Source organism: Ochotona curzoniae, unplaced genomic scaffold (genome assembly GCF_017591425.1).
Source record: "Ochotona curzoniae isolate NIBS_2020 unplaced genomic scaffold, NIBS_Ocur_1.0 scaffold_4506, whole genome shotgun sequence".
Taxonomy (NCBI): Eukaryota; Metazoa; Chordata; class Mammalia; order Lagomorpha; family Ochotonidae; genus Ochotona; species Ochotona curzoniae.
Genome location: NW_024467119.1, coordinates 25,502,828 through 25,521,825, shown reverse-complemented (window position 1 = coordinate 25,521,825; position 18,998 = coordinate 25,502,828). Strand labels below are relative to the sequence as shown.

Genomic DNA, 18,998 nt, shown 5'->3' with positions numbered 1-18,998 from the left:
TTTGAAGACACTCAAGGCTCTAATATACTTAATAAATTCTTTCTATTTTTTAAAAGTTTATTTATTTGAAAGAGAGGGAGATATTCTATCTACTGGTTCACTTCTCAAGTCACTACAACTGTGCCAAGACAGAGCTGGCTGAACCAGGAGCCAGAAGCTTCATTGGGGTCTCCAACATGAATGCAGAGTCACAAGGCTTTGGGCCATCTGCTTTTCCCAGGCCATTTGCAGGGAGCTGGTGGGAAGTGGAACAGCTGGGACATGAGCTGGTGCCCATATGGGATATTAGTGTCACAGGGACCAGCTTTACCCAGTATGCCACAACACTAGCCCCAGTGTTTAGTAAATTCTGCTTCCGATCTTCATTTTTCACTTGAGATATAGGGGTGGGAGTTTGTGCTTTTTGGTTTGTTTTGATGTGTTCAGAGAAATGTACTATTTACAATAATTTCATTATATGTTTGCTGCCAGTCTGGAGGGTTGGGGTTTTTTTTTTTTTAGCATTAAAAAAAAAATCTTACAGCAGATTTTTTAGTAATCCTTCCATTTTATAATTCTCAAAGCAGAGATGATCAGAATTTGTGGTGCTGTGTAAAGGTTTGTTTTTGTTTTTAAGCAATGTTTCTACCATATAGAGGCGAGAGTATGTGCTTATTTATTCAGGTATGGTGAATGTAGCAGAATTTTTTTTTTTTTTTAAACAGACTAAGGTCACTGATTCTGCCCTTCCTGGGAGAGAATAGTAAACTGCTCCTTGGAGGTGAAGCATGTCGCCATTCATACATTAGCCATTTAAGTAGAAATGGTGCAAAGGTGGCTGGTCCCTCCACTGCAACCTGTGGTAGAGGTCTGATTGCAAGACCACAGTGCTACCAGCGACCCCACAGGCCAGTTGGTAAAAGTTTTATGAGGTTTATCTCAGAGCTATGTAGAATTTTAGAAATTAAATGATGAACTCAGTTTCGTTTTCTTGCTTTCAAGATTCTAAAGAAATGTTATCTTCTGTTGTCTCTGATAGGTCCACAGAATGGGTGGAATGACCCTCCAGCTTTGAACAGAGTACCCAAGAAGAAGAAGGTACTTAGAAAAAGACACCCATCCTGGGGCCCACAGGTGTCAGGCTCATCACATAGGCACTTGGAGCACATTACACTTCACTGATCCTTTTCAAGGCATAGTTTACTCACTGGTGTATTTACAGGGTATTTCAACATGGTTTTAGTCTTCCCTGGAGGGAAGCAAAGACCGTGGAAAACAGTATCATCTAAACCTAGCTCTAATGGAAGTGGTACAACTTGAATCCCTTTAAGAAGGCAAAGTGTCAGTTCCCAGCAGGCCTCTTCCAAAAGTAGGAAATAACATTTCAGGCTTCTCAAATGATGTGTTTTGGACGGCATTACTTCGGTTGTGGGGTTCCAGCAAGAATCATGAACTTGGTCATGATACATTGGCATTTTGTCTAACTGGATATTGTTTGAATACAGAAGTGATGGTGTAGCTAAGTGTTGTTCAGTTGTCAAAGTTATTAAGAACTTCATAGTTCTTATGATTTTCCTTTCCTTCTTCCCAAGCCATTTTCTACTTCTTTTTTTTTTAACTGTTCCTCCAAATACAGCCATGAGCACACAATGTGAAATTGAGAGACATGAAGTGCTCAAAGAAACCTAAAACAGACTTGATCAGCTACTTTGAGTTGTAAAATTGCTAAATATCTACTTTCTGGCCTAGGAAAGGAGTACCCTCCCTAGACACATTAAACACACAAGTGCGGCACATGCGACTCCAAGTATTCCCAGGCAGACTTCTGCAGACTTAACATTGCCTTTTGGAAAGGCTGTGTTTTTTGCTTCCCTTAATTGGGGTCAGTGTGGAAGGGCAAGGGCAGAACTGAGAGGTCCAGGTTAGAGCTCCCACCAACCTTAGCCATATTAATTTGTGTCCTATCCTAGAATTCTGCATGAAACTTCATTTGACGGAAGTTTTCTGTTGTGAATTTTTTTAAACCAAGAAATGGTCTAGTTCTCTTACATAAAGCTGAGAAAGTGTTGCTATTGTTTTTGTTTTGACTCTTGGTGCCCTCTGTTTCCATCTTCGCAAAGATGCCCGAGAACTTCACGCCTCCAGTTCCCATCACGTCGCCAATCATGAACCCCTTGGGTGACCCCCAGTCACAGATGCTGCAGCAACAAACTCCAGCTCCAATACCACCATCGAATCAAGCTTCATTCCCACAGCCACACCTTCCAGGTGGCCAGCCTTTCCATGGCATGCAACAGCCTCTTGGCCAAGCAAGTATGCCACCATCTTTCTCCAAGCCCAATTTGGAAGGTGCCCCAGGGGCTCCTATTGGAAATACTGTCCAGGTAACAGGCTGTGGAAGTGGAATGGGAGGATGGCTCTGTTAAATGCATTTTCATATAAAGAGGGTTATCTATTTGATCATTTACATTTTCTGCCTTGACAGTTGTGGTATATATTTTATTTATTTATTTATTTATTTATTTATTTTTATTGGAAATACAGATCTAGAGAGAAGAGAGATAAAGATCTTCCATCTACTGGTTCACTCCCAAATAGCCACACTGGCCAGAACTGAGCCAGTCCAAAGCCAGGAGCCAAGAGTTTCTTCTGGGTTTTCCATGCAAGTGCAGGGTCCCAAGGCTTTGGATTATCCTCTACTGCTTTCCCAGGCCACAAGTAGGGAGCTGGAAGGGAAGTAGAGCAGCCAGGGACTCAAACCAGCACCGGTATGGGATCCCGCTTGTACAAGGCGAGGATTTAGCCACTAGGCTGTTGCACCCGGCCCAGTTGTGCTGTATCCTGACCTCATCAGTGACATCTGTCTGTTCATGAAAAGCAGGGAGCTGAAGCAAGCTCTTGCCCCAGTAAAAAACTAGTTCCGTTTGTCTTTTACTCATCCAATTCAGATTTGTCAAATCAGTATCTCTTTAACAGGACTGTGTTTTGCTGTTTTAAATATTTTAATTTTAAATATTAAAAGTTGAATTATGAAAACACATGGGAAAAGCATTGAGGTATCCTGGGTTAAGCCACCTATTGTGGTACCCACATCCGTTCTCACATCCTGGGTAATCTCCTTTGATCTGGATTCCTGCTAATGTGCGTGGGAGGCAGTAAATGATTCCTGTAGAGCAGAACATCAGTGATCATGGAAAGTCTGACCCATACAGGGAGAGATTTGCAATGTTCAGGCAGGTCCTGGAGCCAGCTGCCTGGCTCTGGTGCTGTCCCCAAGGCCCCTCAGCCTCAACATGTACAAACTGTAATTTATACTCTTACTTCCAAACAGAGTGTCAGGGTTTCCTGGTTCAGTGAGTGGGACCATTTTCATTTCTGTTGCTTCCAGCCAGAAACCTAGGAATCTGCCTCCTTTAAACTCCAATTCAGATTTTGAATGTACTACTGTAAATTATTTCTTGATCTTCTGTATGTTTCTACTCTGTCCCATGTTGCCCTTATCTCTGATCTACACCAGGGCAGGAGCTTCGTGATTTTTCTGTCAGCATCTTTCTTGACCCATTTAGAGAAGAAAAGGGGTAGGGGGGGAAGGAGAGATTTATTTATTTGTTTATTTGAAAACCAAGATCATAGGAAGATATAACATAGGCTTATTCCCCAAGGTCCTTCAACATTGGGGCAGTCCAGATCAAAGTCAGCAGCCGGGAGCTCTGTTCACGTCTCAAGTGGATGTCATTGTTAGGAAGCTGGCTTGGAGCAGAATAGCTGAGATTCAAACCAGCATGCCAGTATAGGATACAGATTCCTCAACAGCAGCTGTGCCACAACATGTGTTCCTATCTTGATCTAGTTCTAATTTGCTTTTGATTCCTCCTTACTGCAAACAGTACAACTTCCCCTTGTCATCAGGATAAAGGCCAAAATATCTAACACAGTCTGGAAGGCCTGCTTTTATTATGCTACTTCTTGCTTTCTCTGTTCCAGCCACTTGACCTCCTTTTAGTCCTTTTTCCTCATGCTCCTTCTTTTGGACATGCCATTTCTTCCACATTTAATTGTTACTTATCCTTCAAATATAATTTCCGAAAGAGAATTCCCATCCTTTCAGTCAAATCCCAGGCATGGCATTTTTCAGGTTTCACTGAGTGTTAATTTGCTACAGTTCCTGTTTTGATCATTAAAAAAATTTTTTTCCCATTACTTTGAGAACTCCTTGGGAACTCGGTGATTTCTATGTAGCCAGTGTCTGGGATATCATTGCATGATTTTTTTGTGTGTGAATGAAAAATGAACTAGTAAGCACCATGTATACACTCAGCAAAATCGTGGCACCTTCTCTCGTCTAGTTTGATCTTGCTATTTTGAAAATTACACAGTAAATAAGCTCTCAGTGAAACAACAAATGAAATTGCACTGTAAGATGATCAAAAAAGAGCCAGAAAAACAGAAGCCAGTGCTATGGGAGAGCCGGGTTAAGCTGCTGCCTATGACACCAGTATCCCATATGAGCATCCTGCTCCATCTCCTATCCAGCTCCCTGCTGATGCTCCTGGGAGAACAGTGGAGGGAAATCTAAGTGCTTGGGTCTCTGCACACATGTGGGAGACCTGGATGAAGTTCCGTTCTCTGGCTTCAGCAGGCCAACCCCATGCTATTGGCAGCCATTGGATAGTCAACCAATGGATTAAAGATCTTTATCTCTTGCTCTAATTCTGCCTTTAAAATAAAGAAATAAACGTTAAAAACACACACACACAAACAGCCACCAAAGCAAGCGGCCACCCTGACCAGCCAACTGTGTTCTCTAGTACCCTGATTGTTTCCATTGGAGCAGATTTATGTCCATTGTTTCTGTTTGATAATGGTGAGCATCTGTTCCCTAAGGAGCTATTTTAAGTTAGTCCTGCTTACGAAAATCTAAGCTACCAGAAGAGTGCTTGTTACACCGTATATCTACAGTTCCCTTTTCTTTATTGATTCCACGTGTTATATTTTTATCTGATTTTAATAGACCTGTCTATACAATGGTCAGCTTTTCTCTACCTCATAGCTTCAGAATTTTATATGGAAGTGCTTCAGGCCATTTCTGATTATTTTACAACATCTCTTCCAGCATGTGCAGTCTTTGCCCACAGAAAAAATCACTAAGAAACCCATCCCTGACGAGCACCTCATTCTGAAGACCACGTTCGAGGAGCTTATTCAGCGCTGCCTCTCTTCGGCCACGGATCCTGTGTGTATCTTATTCTTTTTGGGGGTTATTAAAACAATCCTGTATGGGACTCTTACCTAATTGCTGCTCTAAGTCTTATAAGATGTGTGTCTTAAAAGTTTGTGTGAAAGTCCCCAGCCTGGCACTTATACAGCTTACATTAGAGAAATGGGTCATTGCTTTATGTGTGTGTGTGTGTGTGTGTGTGTACACATGAACACACACGTGTGCTTAGTCCTCCCACTAGCCCCAGTATAGGTAGATTTGTGCGTTTTGTTTTATAGATGAAAACAATTACAGCAAGGGGCAGGCAGGGACCATCTGCACTCAGAGCCAGTGTTGGACCCCTGACAGTCCCACTGCAGACCACGTGCCCGCAGCCCCTGAGCTGTGCAGTGGCTCGTCAGCCGCCTGCGTACTTGGTGCATACATACAGCATCAATATAACCGCATCCTGCTGTCACACACAAAGGTCATATATGGGAGTTCTTGCTGAAATTACACCAACAATCACCTCTGTAACTTTACAGGAATCTTAAAGTTAGTTAGATGTTTTAGATACTGGGTAGTTAAACCAGTTGCTTTTATTTAATGTATCTTGAGGATGCCTGTGTTTTGTCAACAACCAAAATTCCACAAAGTCAATATTGTAAATGAAGCTTTTTTTTTTTTGCCAGCAAACAGCGAATATATTTTTTACAGTCATTTGCTACTCGTCTGCTTGAACAAAACAGCTTCTGGAATGTGTTGTTTTCATCAAACACTGGGTATTAGTATGTGTAGCCTTCTGCTAGCCCTGTAGCCAGGAATTCCCAGCATGGAGACTGTCAGGAAAGCAGAGCAATAGCAGGAACCTTGGCTCCTGGCATTCGGCGAGGGCTGGGAAGACGGAGCTGGGAAAGGAGAGCATGTGAAGCTGAGAGCCAGAAACAGCCACTGTCCGCTGTGCACGCCCTGAGACCTAGACAGTAGGCTGCAGGGCTGGAGAGCTGCTAGGAAGAAGGTGGCAGAACTCCACTCCTGCTGCTGGTGGAAGTCAGTATGGAGGTGAAGAGGCAAGGGAGACGTGACCCAGCTCAGTAGCATCTTGGTGGTGTTTACCTTTTCTTTAGGTAGTCATAATATCTTCCCTCTGGGTGCCCAGGAATCCTGGGCAGAGGGAACCTGCAAAGACTGCTCATGTCATTCTCCAGTTAGCTGAGAGGTTGTTATGTCTCCTCAGCTTTCTGCACCCCCTCGGGGTACAGCTTCTGTTTGTAGCTGTGCAGGGTTAGTTTTGGGCAGGGACCATGAGTTTGCATTCACCAAGGTTCATTTGCATCAGTAATTAGAATAGTTTCTATAGCCTTGGTCTATTCTTATTTTCACACATGTTCCAACAGCACAAACTAACTTTCCAGCCCAACTGAGTCCCTGATAGTGTCAGTGGCAGCCTCGCCTTGCTTCTGTCTGCTCCTGACACCTTGGCACTCTTTCCTCAAATACCCAGAGCCCTGCAGCTCAAGGCCTTTGTCCTGGCGGAGCCCTCTGCCTGGCACTCATGCCCCTTGATTGGCATTGCCTGCTCTGGCTCTGTTAAAGTCTCTGTTCAGGTGCCCCAGGACTATTGGGCTTTATGAAGCCGGACAGCCGTAACTCGCCATCCCATGGGTGGCAGGATCCAAGGACTTGAACCATTATCTACCTTCCAGGATGCACCTTAGAAGGAAGCTGTCTTAGAAGCAGGGCTAGGACTTGACTGTGGGGATTCCGTATGGGGTGCCAGCATCTCAAGTGTGGTCTTATGTGCCATACCAAATGCCCACTCCCGCTGAAACGGAAAGCTTTTCATTGTTGTTCTGAAATACTTTCTCTCACTGTACTTACAAAATGAGGATGGGAGTAGGGTGGGCAAAGAACCTCTAACGAAAGAACTTTATAACTTTCTTGTTAGTAATCTGAAATTTCTGGAGTTCCCCCTTCTACTCCACCCCGGTTTGGTGCTTTAAAGGCTCAGAAAGGAGAATTAAACATGCCAAGTGTGACTAAGTGTGTGGAAGTACAATTTTGAAAAGTTAAAGCAAAGTTTCACAGGCTAATATTGTGGGACGGTTGGCTAACCCACTTTTTGGGATGCCTGCATCCCATATGAAGGTGCTTGATTCAAGTCCAGTTACTCTCTTTTTTTTTTTCTTAAGATTTACTTTTATTTGATTTATTTTTATTTGAAAGGCAGATTTTGCAGAGAGCAGGAGAGACAGAGAGAGGGGTCTTCCATCTGCCAGTTCACTCTCTAAATGTCCGCAACTGTGTGAGCTGAGCTGATCTAAAACCAGGAGCTTTTTCTGCATCTCCAAAGTGGGTGCTAGGACCCAAGGACTTGAGTCATGCTCTTTGGCTTTCCTAGGCCCTAAGTAGGGAGCTGGGTCGGAGATGGAGCAGCCAGGACTCAGAACAGCACCCATATGAGACTTAGCCTGGTCTGCTAACGTGCTAGCCCTAGACTACTCAATTCCTCTTCTAGCTTCCTGCTAATCTGAGAGGCAGCAGATGCTTAAGTCCCTGCCACCCATATGGGGTAAGATCTGAATGGGGTTCTAGGTTCCTGGCTTATGCCTGGCCCATCCTCAGCTGTTGCGCACATTCAGTGAGTGAATCAGTGGGTGGAAGGTCTGTCTGTCTGCTCTCACACATCCTCTTTCTCTGACTTACTATCACTGTGCCTTTCAAATAAATAAAAACATACAGGCAGGCAGGCAGGCATCAGTCCTTCAAAGTGTATATGGCTCCACAGTTCATTCACTTATTTTCCCCTTTAAAGCCTACAGTCTGCAGTTGCATCATTCGACCTCTTTCCTGGAATACTAACCATTGCTGCTTACAGGTACCTGTGGATCTAGCATAACTGCTCATCCCGCAGGCCAGTCTTCACCTGCCCCCATCCTTAATGAGCTCCTGATCTCTGTTATAATAATCTGGTCAAGTCTCCTAGTTGTGTCCGTTTCTTTATAAAAGGGAGCTGTTGAGCAGCTTGAGGATAAGGTGTGGTGAAATGAGATACAGCAGTCTTTTCTTGAGCAAAGTGACTGTCCATAATGTAACATCTGTTTTTCCTCTCCTGCAGCAAACCAAGAGGAAGCTAGATGATGCCAGCAAACGTCTGGAGTTTCTATATGATAAACTTAGGGAACAAACAGTAAGTTTTGGGGTAAAGGGGAGGATTTATGATAATCGTTGATTCTGAGTTTTTGCTAGTAACATGAGTGATACATCACTTTCATTTAGAATGCTTGGGGGCAAAGTTGCAATGTTTATAAAATGGCCTTTTCTCTGGGCCCTAAATTGTGCATTCTGTTCAGTGAGAATGAAGGGAGAGATGCATGCTTGCATGTGTAGAAGAAATTTTAACCCTTCTTAGAACTAACTAGAAACACAGACTGGCATATTTTAGCCTTGAGATCTCTGGCCTTCTACTGCTGTTCTTTTTAAACAATCCTAGATACACTAAGTCATCATGGACTAGGCGGATGCTCTAGTGTCCGGAGTGTCATCTTTCCTGTGATCCGCAATTCCTGGTCCTGTTCTTCTAGAATAGCTATTATGCAGAGATGAAGCCAGACAAAGCTACAAGCTGAACAGGACAGTGCGCTGTAACTAAAGGTAGCTGCCAGTAAGGAAGCAAAGTACCCTGTCCACTCTTGTCCCTACCTCTCTATTCCTTTCTTGAGTTTTTTCTTTTCTTTTTTAATTAATGAAAGCACTAGGAGAGAAGAGGGAGAAAGGCCTGGTGCATTCCTTGCCTATTTTTGCATTTCAGCATTCCTCTGCCCCATTCCCCACACCCAGTCCAACCAGATAAAAATAACCATGTCCTTCCTGAGACCCAGACCAAAGAACTCTGCCATCACAGTGGAAGTGGTGTGATCCGTGGCCTGATCCAAAATGAAGTTGTTTTTCTAAGAAAGTACATGGAAAAGAAAACTTGGTTTTATAGTTGTAAGAGATGGGAAAATCATAAAAAGTGGTTAAGAACTGGGTGAACTGAGTATGTGGCCAGGCCTATTGTCCCAGCCAAGTTCAGTTCAGGCACTCTGTTGTAGTAACTTGAATCCGTACTTTGAGAGAGCTTGATGATGAAGTTTTCATCTCTTTCATGACATAGGAAAGTCTGTCAAAAACTTTGACTGCAATAACTGGAGAATTAAAGACATTAGGCAGGCCGAGAAAGTGTCATGTCATTACAGCCTTGGGACTCAGAATGATGCTATGTAAGACAGTACCTGGCAGCTATAATGTAAGATTCATAAATAGCTCCCTTATGCAAATCATTGCATCATGATTCTGCTCTGTGACTTCACTGTTGCTTATCCAAGAATAATAATGCTCACTTCAATCCCCATTTCACTATCCAGCTTTAATGTTCATAGAGACTACTGCGGGAAATCCTCTCTTAATGTTTCTTTGGTTCTGCCTTTACTTCAGCTGTCACCGACGATCATCAATGGTTTACACAACATTGCCAGGAGCATTGAAACGCGGAACTACTCCGAAGGATTGGCCATCCACACGCACATCGTCAGCACCAGCAACTTCAGTGAGACCTCCGCCTTCATGCCAGTTCTCAAAGTTGTCCTCACCCAGGCCAATAAGCTGGGTGTCTGAAGGGACAACTTCATCTCCCCACCAATATTGCCATTTTTTCCAAAGAAACGTGTTCTAGAGAAATTGTATGACATGGACCAATCCTCATTAGCATGTTTCCATAGCAACCAGTGAAGAGCAGTTCCATGGTTCCTACAGCTGTACTCACTTTACACTGCTCAAAACCCTAGTGCCTCCTTTTGTTGTAACTTTCTGTTGCACATCTTGATTTTCTTGTTCTGCAAATAGTGTATTTCCTGGATTACACACAGTATGGTTTTCCAGGTATTCTGATAAATATGATTTTTAAAACCTCAGTTTACTTTTTAGAAAAACTGCATATGGTTATGCATAAAGCAGAATGAAAGCTAAATTTCTTCCATGTCTTCTCTACTTCCTCTATGTCAATCAAATTAAAGTGTATACTCCTGTTTCATGCGCATGTCGTGAGTTTTTCAGAACAGCTCTGTGCAACTGAGTTTACTCCCCATTCTGTCTTTTAAGCCTCACGATAGGCCTGAGCCAGTAATGGCAACCAGAAGCTACTACATAGGTTTTAGCAAATGGTATGGGGGAACCTAAACATTGTGTTCTGTAGAATGCACTGAGCTTTTCTCTGTTAAACATTTTCAGTGCTTGGTCTGAATTTTAGGTCCAATTCTCTACATTTTGTAGTTAGAAATTTATTCCCTTAAAAAAAAATTACCTGTGACTTTGAGATTTAAGCCTGACAAGAAAAACCTTAGTTCTAGTTGGCCTGCTGAGCAAAATCAAAGCATTTTTATCCAGTTTTTTTGTTAAATAGTTTTATTCTAACCTGCTCTTTAAAAACATTTATTTGTTTGAACTCAGTTGCAGAGAGGGAGAGAAAGACCTTACATAGACTGGTTCACTCTTCAAATAGCCGTAATGGCGAGGACTGAACCACAAGCTTCCTCCAGGTCTCCAGAGCACTTTGTGTCATCTTCCTCTGCTTTCCTAGGCAATTAGCGGGGAGCTGGATTGGATGTGGAGCATCCAGGGCTCAAACCAACACCCATATACGATGGCAGTGGTTCTGGCGGCAGCTTAACATGCTGTGCCACCCTGCTAGCCTCTAATTTCTTTTCAGAGTAGTGGTAGACAGAAGAGAATAATGCCCTTAGACTGCATGTAGAGACTTAAGTGCTGATAATTGTCGTTTTAACTACTGCATAGATGGCTGGGCTATTGAAGGAGTAAGAATTCATCAGGCTTTTCTGTAGCTGCAGGGAAATAGTCTGCGAGAACTCATCTCTTGGGCTGGAATGAGGCAAACAAGCCATCTACACTTAAAAAAAATCAACCAACCCAATTTGACATCTCACAATAGTTTTACAACTGAAAAAGAAAGTGCCTTACTGACACACATGTATGTATATCTTAGGCATGGAGCGGTTGGCAGCTCCACTAGGTGAAGGCTTGGCCTGGACCTGACACTGAACCACAGAGTCAACCCGGGACTCCATCTAGATAGCAGGCTGCTGGCTTCTACTCATTCTTTTCTACTCATTGCTCTTACTGTCACATCTGTTTGTGGCTGCATGTTTACCCTCTTGTCATAATGGGATAATTGGAGTCATTTTAGAAAGACAGAAGTTTGAGACTTTGGAAAGAAAGAAGATGAGAAGATTAGGTGGCAGGGGAGCCCTAGCCAAACCTTGGGGTTTCTAGAGTGTGCATGTAAGAAAACAGTTTGCCTGTGACATCCGAGGAGTTGTCTTCTTTTACAGTACAATGTTGTGGGATTGTCCCTGCTGTGGGGCCATTTCTTAGTGTAATTTATAACCCTGAGAAGTTTCAGTGAAAGGTGGTAAGATGAGCTGAACCTAAAATTGTTTCTGTCTCTGAAGTATGAAGATAAGAAATTATGGACAGAGTAGCTAGGTTTGTTTGTTTGTTTCTACCTGAAAGAGTTAGAGAAAGGAGAACAGAAAGACCATCCAAATGCTGTTTCACTCCCCAAATAGCCACAATAGCGAGAGCTAGGCCAGTCGGGATCCAGGAGCCTCCTTGGTCTTCCCTGGGGGTTCAGGAGTCCAAGGATGGGCCCTCCTCCCCTGCTTTCCCATGCCATTAGCGGGGAGCTGGATTGGAAGGGGAGCTGCTGGGACTCCCAGCCAGTGCCCATAGAGGATGCTGGCACTGCGTGTAGAAGTTCAGTTTGTTGTGCACAGCTGCGGAGTAGTTCATTTTTCTATACTCGATCTTAGCCAAAAGGCCAAGAAACAGTAGTAGTTTTTCTAAGGAAAAGTTTTGATTTACTTTTTAGGGAATAAAGACAGAATTTTGGAGATACATTGTATAGCAGGTTAAGCTGCTGCCTGTGATTGTGACATTCCGTTTGAGTGCTGGTTTGAGTCCTGGCTGCTTCATTTCTGCTTCAGCTACCTGCTTCAGCCTGGGCCTGCACTGGCCATTGTGGCTGTCTGGGGAGTGAACCAGGGGATAAAAGATCGATCGATCTCTTAAAATAAATCTTTAAAAAGACAACATCTTGGTTTTATAAAATGTTTCTGTTGGAATGTTTTCAACATGGACAGTATTGCCATATATACTGAGTAGTTCAGGAAGCTATGCTTCACGCTATTCGTAGGTGAAGACTTTAGGGACCATGCAGCTGATTGTTCAGTTTTGTTGTCACAATACCATTCTCTGTGCCTGTGTCATTACGTCATGTCCTGCCTGTCATTAGTAGTATGCATTAGTAGTATGCTTTAGTAGTATACATTGCATCACAGACCTCTCTGATTTTCTTATGTCTTGTTTTCACGTTTAAAACTACTGAAGTTTTGAATGAAGGAATATGAGGGAAACTGGTCAGTGGAACCAGGTGTTGGCAGGAGACAGGATACGGAGGTGGTGCTTTTTGACCTCTCCCTTCTCTGTGGCACTCTTGTTTTTGGTGCCATGGGTGTCTTCTTGTGCCCTGCCTGAGAGTCACTAGGAGTAATGAGAGATGTGGGTGGGGTGGAGGTTGTTCATTTCAATAATGTGGGAGTGGGAATAAGTTGGGAACTGGCAGTCTACATGTGAGCCTCTGGACTTGAACAATTCCCTTGTATCCCGGAGGTTGGGAAGATGTTGTGGGTACCCAGGCAAACACGTGCAGCCTTGCTTTCCACAAGTATCTGAAAGCTGGAGAGGGGAGAATGGCTGGCTACCATTTACCACCCTGGGTTTCACCAGGAATTTGGGTTCACCCAAGAACAAGTAACAACAAAGCTACCTTCCATCTCCTCTGCTGTGGAGACTTTCGGAGTCTATAGATCCCAGCAAACAGTATGTGCACACACACATGTCCCCTCTTCTCAGTTTTGTCTTTCCCCCTAGTGGGCAGCAGCACCCCCAAATCCCAGCCTCTGAATAGTCTGTAGGGGTGTCTCCCATGGATGTCAGTCTTGCAGTTCGCCAGGAAGTAAGGGCAGGGAGTGCTCTGTGTGCAGACAGTGTGAGCTGCTGCAGTTAGGGTAAAGCCCCCACATCCTCAACACAGGCAGAGCGCAGAGGAGGGAGATGCCGTCCCCTTAGCCCTGCTGTGCCCTCTTGCTGCTGCACCTGCTTCAGTGCGTTGGTAAACGTGTGTGCCTGGGTGCTGTGTTGTGTTCATACTATTCCTCCCTTACTTTCCAGATGTTTGCCTTTGTTTCAGAAGGTGTGGGCTATGAAGGCCTTGGGGTGATTGAAATGAATTTTTCGAAAGTGAATAAAATGAAGCAAATAGCCTTGGGTTAGCCACAGTGTGTATTTGTTTGCATCCATTACCAAAGATAACTGGGCTGAAGTGTTCATTTAGCAAATGACACTGACATAGTTAAGGCTGTGCCGTTAGAATGACTTCATGCAAGTATCATTATTCAATAATATCTGAGTTCTTCATTGTATTGTAGCTGTATTCACTGCTGAATTTTTATTTGGTACTAGGCTAACTTAGACCTAGAGGTCTGCTTTTATGGCTGACATCTTAAAATCTCCTGACCCTGTGAACTTTCCAGGGTTCCTTTTCCTTTTGTTAGCGGCCTAACATTGAACAAATGGGAAGCAGCTTCAGAGGTCTTGTGAGATAGAGGAAGGCTATTTCAAAAAGACTGAAGAGGGGATGGCATTGTGGTGTGGGAAAAGTTGCCATCTGCAACGCCATTATCACACGTGGGTGCTAGTTTGTGTCCCCACTGCTCCACTTCCGCTCCACTCTCTATTAGTGGCCTGGGCAAAGCAACAGAGGATGGACCAAGCACGTGGGCCCTGTCACCCATGTGGGAGATACAGATGAAGCTGAACCAATCCAAAGCCAGGAGCTTCCTCCAGATCTCCCACATGGGCCATCCTCTACTGCTTTCCCAGGTAACTAGAAGGGAGGTGGAGCAGCTGGGACACAAACTGGTGTCATACAGGATCCTGGCGCATACATGGCGAGGACTTGAGCCACTAGGCTATTGTTCTGGGCCCTGTGCTAGTATTCTTAGATTGTTCTGCACTTCCTGAATATTGTGAAGTACTTTCTATAGCTCATTAAAAACTTCCTGTCCCTACAGATGTGTCTCCAGGTAGGCAATGAAAATCAGGGCAATTATAGTGGGATCAAGTTTGAATAGAAAATGAGAGTTCTAGACTGTTTCTCCCCAGAAGTAACATGTCAGTGAATATAATCTATAATTTAAGAGTGCCCATAATGTTTGTGTGTGTGTGTGTGTGTTTTATTTACTTTTTAAGATTTATGATGTATTTTTATTGGAAAGTCAGATAAACAGAGGAGGAGAGACAGAGAGGAAGATCCGTTTGCTGATTCACTCTCCAAGTGGCTGCAATGGCCAGAGCTGCACCAAAATGAAGCCAGGAGCCCAGAGCCTCTTCTGGGTCTCCCATGTGGGTACAGGGTCCCAAGACTTTGGGCCATCCTTGACTGCTCTCCCAGGCCACAGGCAGGGAGCTATATGGGAAGTGGGGCTGCCAGGATTAGAACCGATGTCCATATGGGATGCTGGTGCATGCAAGGCGAGGACTTTAGCTGTTAGGCTACCGTGCTGGGCCCTATTTACTTTTATTGAAAAGATCAGATTTATGCAGAGAAGGTGAGACAGAAAGATCTTCCATCCGCTGGTTCACTTCCCAAATGACTGCATCAGCTGGAGTTGAGCCAATCCCAAGCCAGGCACCAGAAATTTTCTCTCCATCTCCCATGCAAGTGCAGGGTCCCAAGGCTTTGGGCTGTCTTCCACTGCTTTCCCAGGCCACAAGCAGGGAGCTGGGTGGGAAGTGAAGCATCTGGAACACAAACTGACACCCGTATGGTATCCTGGTGAGGATTTAGCCATTGAGCCATAGCACTTGGTGACCAGTAAGCATGTTCTAATGAGTGACAGAAAACCTTTGCACCCTGCAGTCTCTCCATTCAGGTGTCTGCCTGCTGGAGGATTGCCGAGGAAGGTAGAATGGAAATTGCCAGCTGGTCTTGGCAGTAAGGAAAGCAGCCATTTCCTCAAAGTTGCCTAAAATTCACTTCCTTTCCCTGCGAATATATCAGAGGATTTCGGAAAGTTTGTGGGAAATGTAAGAGATAAGTTGATGATGGTACAGGAAATTTAGAAATCGGGGCATAAATTGGATCTTCAAAAAGTATACAGAAAATGTGTTGAAACATAGGATTTCACTTTTTTTGCACCAAAATTAAGTTACCTTTCAATTCATTTTCTACAAACATTTTGAAGTACGCCTGTGTCTCCCTGTAATGGATGACCTCTTTTTTTTTTAAGATGCATTTATTTTTATTGGAAAATCAGTCTTACAGAGAGAAGGAGAAACAGAAAGAAAGATTATCCATCTGCTGCTCCCCCTCCCCCCAAGTGGCCACAGTGACCAGAGCTGGACCGATCCCAAGCCAGACACCAGGAGCTTCTTCCAGGTCTTCCACGTGGGTTCAGGGTCCCAAGTCTTGGGCCATCCTCCACTGCTTTCCCAGGCCACAAGCAGGGGACTGGATGGTAAATGGAGCAGCCGGGATACAAACTGGCGCTTGTAAGAGGAGGACTAGCCAATTGAGCCATTGTGCTTGATCCAGGAACTGGGTTCTAGTGTCTTCTCTGCCTCTTACCATTGGTCAACTCATGTCACCTCTTCCTGCCTGCATTTGTTTCTGTTTCCGTTAAAGGAAGGGCAGGACTGGATTGATCTCTCATGTCACTTTTGGCACTGCAAATCTACGCTGTTGACATTTCCCAGGTGATATTACCTTCAGGTCTTTCAGAAGGAATCAAAAAGAAATGTTGGCAAGGACCCAAGCTTTTGTAAGGGAGGAAAAAAACAACTGGGACCTGCTTGTAATGGATGGCATTTTCCCTTGGTAGGGTTAATTTGATTTCCAGTTGGGTTGATGGTGGTGGTGGGAGGGGCGGGGCAATTAATGTAGCATTTTCCTTGGAAACAAGTGAATAAGCATGAGTGGGTTTATAACATGAGGACCAGAAACAGATATGCTTGCCTGGCCTCAAGGTCCTTACATGGTGAGTCTTCCTTATTAGGGATATCCATGCCCATGTGTGGAACTTCTCTGCATGGGTATCCCCTGAGTCTTAAACAGGCTGCATTCCAGGGCTTACATGGGGCTAACAATGAATTGGGTTTTTTCCTTGGTACCGTACATCAGGGTCACCCTTTTGACATTATTGAACCCTATTTAGCAAGCTCCTCCCTCCCCAGAGAAAACCAGTGACAGCCTGTGGGTAACTGACAGAGAAGGAAAAAGAGGTTACTGAGACCAAAACAATCACAGCAGCTAAGAACTCAGCGCATCTCCCCCTGACAAGCAAAATAATTATATTCTAAAATAAAGGGAGAGGGCTGTGGGGAGGAGAGGGGAGCTGGAAGCAAACTTAATATCGCCTTTCTTCTGTCACAATAATAGGTATTGTTCATGTATTTTAGAGAGCTGAGGGTAGAGTGGGTGGGAGTTTGGGTCATGCACCTTGAGTCTAACATGGAGGAGGTGCAGGTGTTCATGGATGCTGGGCTCCTAGGCAGTGTGGCTGTGGAGTCCTCCACAGCATCTCAGCTGTGGCCCACCCTCAGTGATGCTGTGATGACTTCCGCCTCTCACAACCAGAGTAAGCAGAAAGCTGCATGTGTGAGCGCTGCCAATATCTGTGGGAAAATGGAATTGAAAGATAAGTGCACTTGACTGCCTTCTGGAACACCCCTTATCTCCCTTTCTGGAGCTGAGATCAGTGCTTCATGTCTAGTGAAGACTCAAGGGTATATGACAGGGAGAGGGAGGAGAGAGTAGAAGTTGGCTTGATGGCTCAATTGGCTAATCCTCTGCCTTGCAGGTGCCAGCATCCTATATGGGCAAGGGTTCATGTCCTGGCTGCTCCAGTTTCTATCAAGCTCCCTGCCTGTGGCCTAGGAAAGCAGTAGAAAATGGCCCACAGCCGTGGTGACCTGCACCCACGTGGGAAACCCGGAGAAAGTTCCTGACTCTTGGCTTTGGATTAGCTCAGCTTTAGCCGTTGTGGTCATTTGGACAGTGAACCTGCAGATGAAAGCTCTTTCTGTCTCTCCTTCTCTCTGTAAATCTGCCTTTCAAATGAAAATAATTTTTTAAAGGGATATGTGGAGTGAAGGCCTGGGGAGTCCAACTTCAGGTCACCTGCAGGGATGCCCAAGCAGCCTGTCACTGACGGAAGGGACAGGTGTCGGCAGCGTTTGACGCAATAGGTCCCTGCCTGGCCTCCAGTCCCAGCCATACCATTTCCCATCCTGCTCCCTGCTAATGTACATCCTGTGAAAGCAAAGAACATGGCCCGAGTGCTTGTGTTCCTGTCACCCACACGGGGGACCAGGCTGCAGTACCTGGCTCCCGGCTTTAGCCTGGTCCAGCCTAAGTTGCTATGGCATTTAGGGAGTGCGCCAATAGATGGAAACCATCTCCCTGCCTTCCAAGGAATATGAAAATACATACATTTTTAAGTTTTTAAGACAGGTGTGAGTTGGTTTTAGTACTTGGGTGGCACTAAGCAAACTCTTATATACCATGTGAACCCTGAAGCTAGGGCATTGAGATCTGGCTAAAGCCCAGCTCCTGGCCACTAGGGGCAGTGATGTAATCAGTGTGCAAGGCTGGGGCCTCTGTTAAAGGGACAGCATCACTCACCAAGAGCCAGTGAAGCATTTGGGTGAGGGCCAAGCCTGCCCTCCTCCCAGGCTGAATGAACTCCTTCATGGAAAGTTTCCTAGTCCATTGAGTTCAGAGACGGGGACACCTCCCCTACTGCTCCCCTGGAGCATGTCCCATTTGAAGCTTGCATGTGGTTTTGCCATTGTGGAAATGCTGAGACAATTTGTGTTTGGCATACTTATCCATTCATAGGCAAACTTCCTGCCCCTTAAGTCCCCAAGATCTCTGAGCTCATTCCTCCTTTGTGCATCTAATGAATGTATCTGATGAAGCAGAGTTTAGGAGTTGGTGATTGCCCAGAGCATTATGAACCCTGCAGGATCTCAATCCTGCAGCCCACCCATGAGGCTTCCTCTTGATAGTCTGGGGTCACCACAAGAACCCTGGCTTTCCTCTAGCTAGGCCCAGTCCAGCTCTCAAGAATGCTCACTCGTATAAATATCACTAAATAATAGAATAAACTACAGGGGCCAACACTGATGCAGCAAGTCAGGCTGTGGCTTCAGACTTGCCCTACAGCCTTTGAAGTGCAAAAGCTTGGCTCACACTGCTTTCTTTGCCATTTCTTTGGCTGGCAATGTATCATCCATCAAACATGTGCTGTATAGGGTTAAGTAGCCACCTACCAGCGTCCCATATCCGAGTTCCAGTGCAATTCCCAGCTGCTCTGCTTCTGATCCAGCTCCCTGCTCCTGGAGGGTGACCGTTCTTGGGCCTTGCCACCTGTGTGGGAGACCTGGGTGGAGGTCCTGGCTCCTGTTTTCAGACTGACTCCAACCCAGATGTTGCAGGAAACTGGAGAGTGAACCAGTGGATGGAAGGCTCTCCCTCTCTCTCCTCTGCTCTTCCTCCTTCTCTCTCCTCCTCCCTCGTCACTCTGCCTTTCAAATCGATTAATAAGTAGATCTCTTAAAAAAGAAATGCACTAATCTGATAGCCTAGAGATACATAACACTACTGAGCAGTTGGTATACTTTTAATCCGAATTAAGATGTGTTG

At 44.8% G+C, this 18,998-nt stretch overlaps 1 protein-coding gene across 5 annotated transcripts in view; it reads left to right on the top strand.

Annotated features, from left to right (window-relative positions):
• The window catches only part of SEC31A (SEC31 homolog A, COPII coat complex component), a 69,796-nt gene extending 59,552 nt beyond the window's left edge, over positions 1-10,244 (top strand). For all 5 annotated transcript variants that reach the window (XM_040967452.1, XM_040967451.1, XM_040967450.1 and 2 more), the window contains 5 exons: positions 1,019-1,077; positions 2,100-2,363; positions 5,093-5,212; positions 8,295-8,366; positions 9,653-10,244. In XM_040967452.1, coding sequence (XP_040823386.1) covers positions 1,019-1,077; positions 2,100-2,363; positions 5,093-5,212; positions 8,295-8,366; positions 9,653-9,832 — 695 coding nt within the window. In that variant the 3' untranslated portion in view covers positions 9,833-10,244. The remainder of the gene's footprint in view (positions 1-1,018; positions 1,078-2,099; positions 2,364-5,092; positions 5,213-8,294; positions 8,367-9,652) is intronic.
• The last annotated feature ends 8,754 nt before the right edge of the window (positions 10,245-18,998 follow it).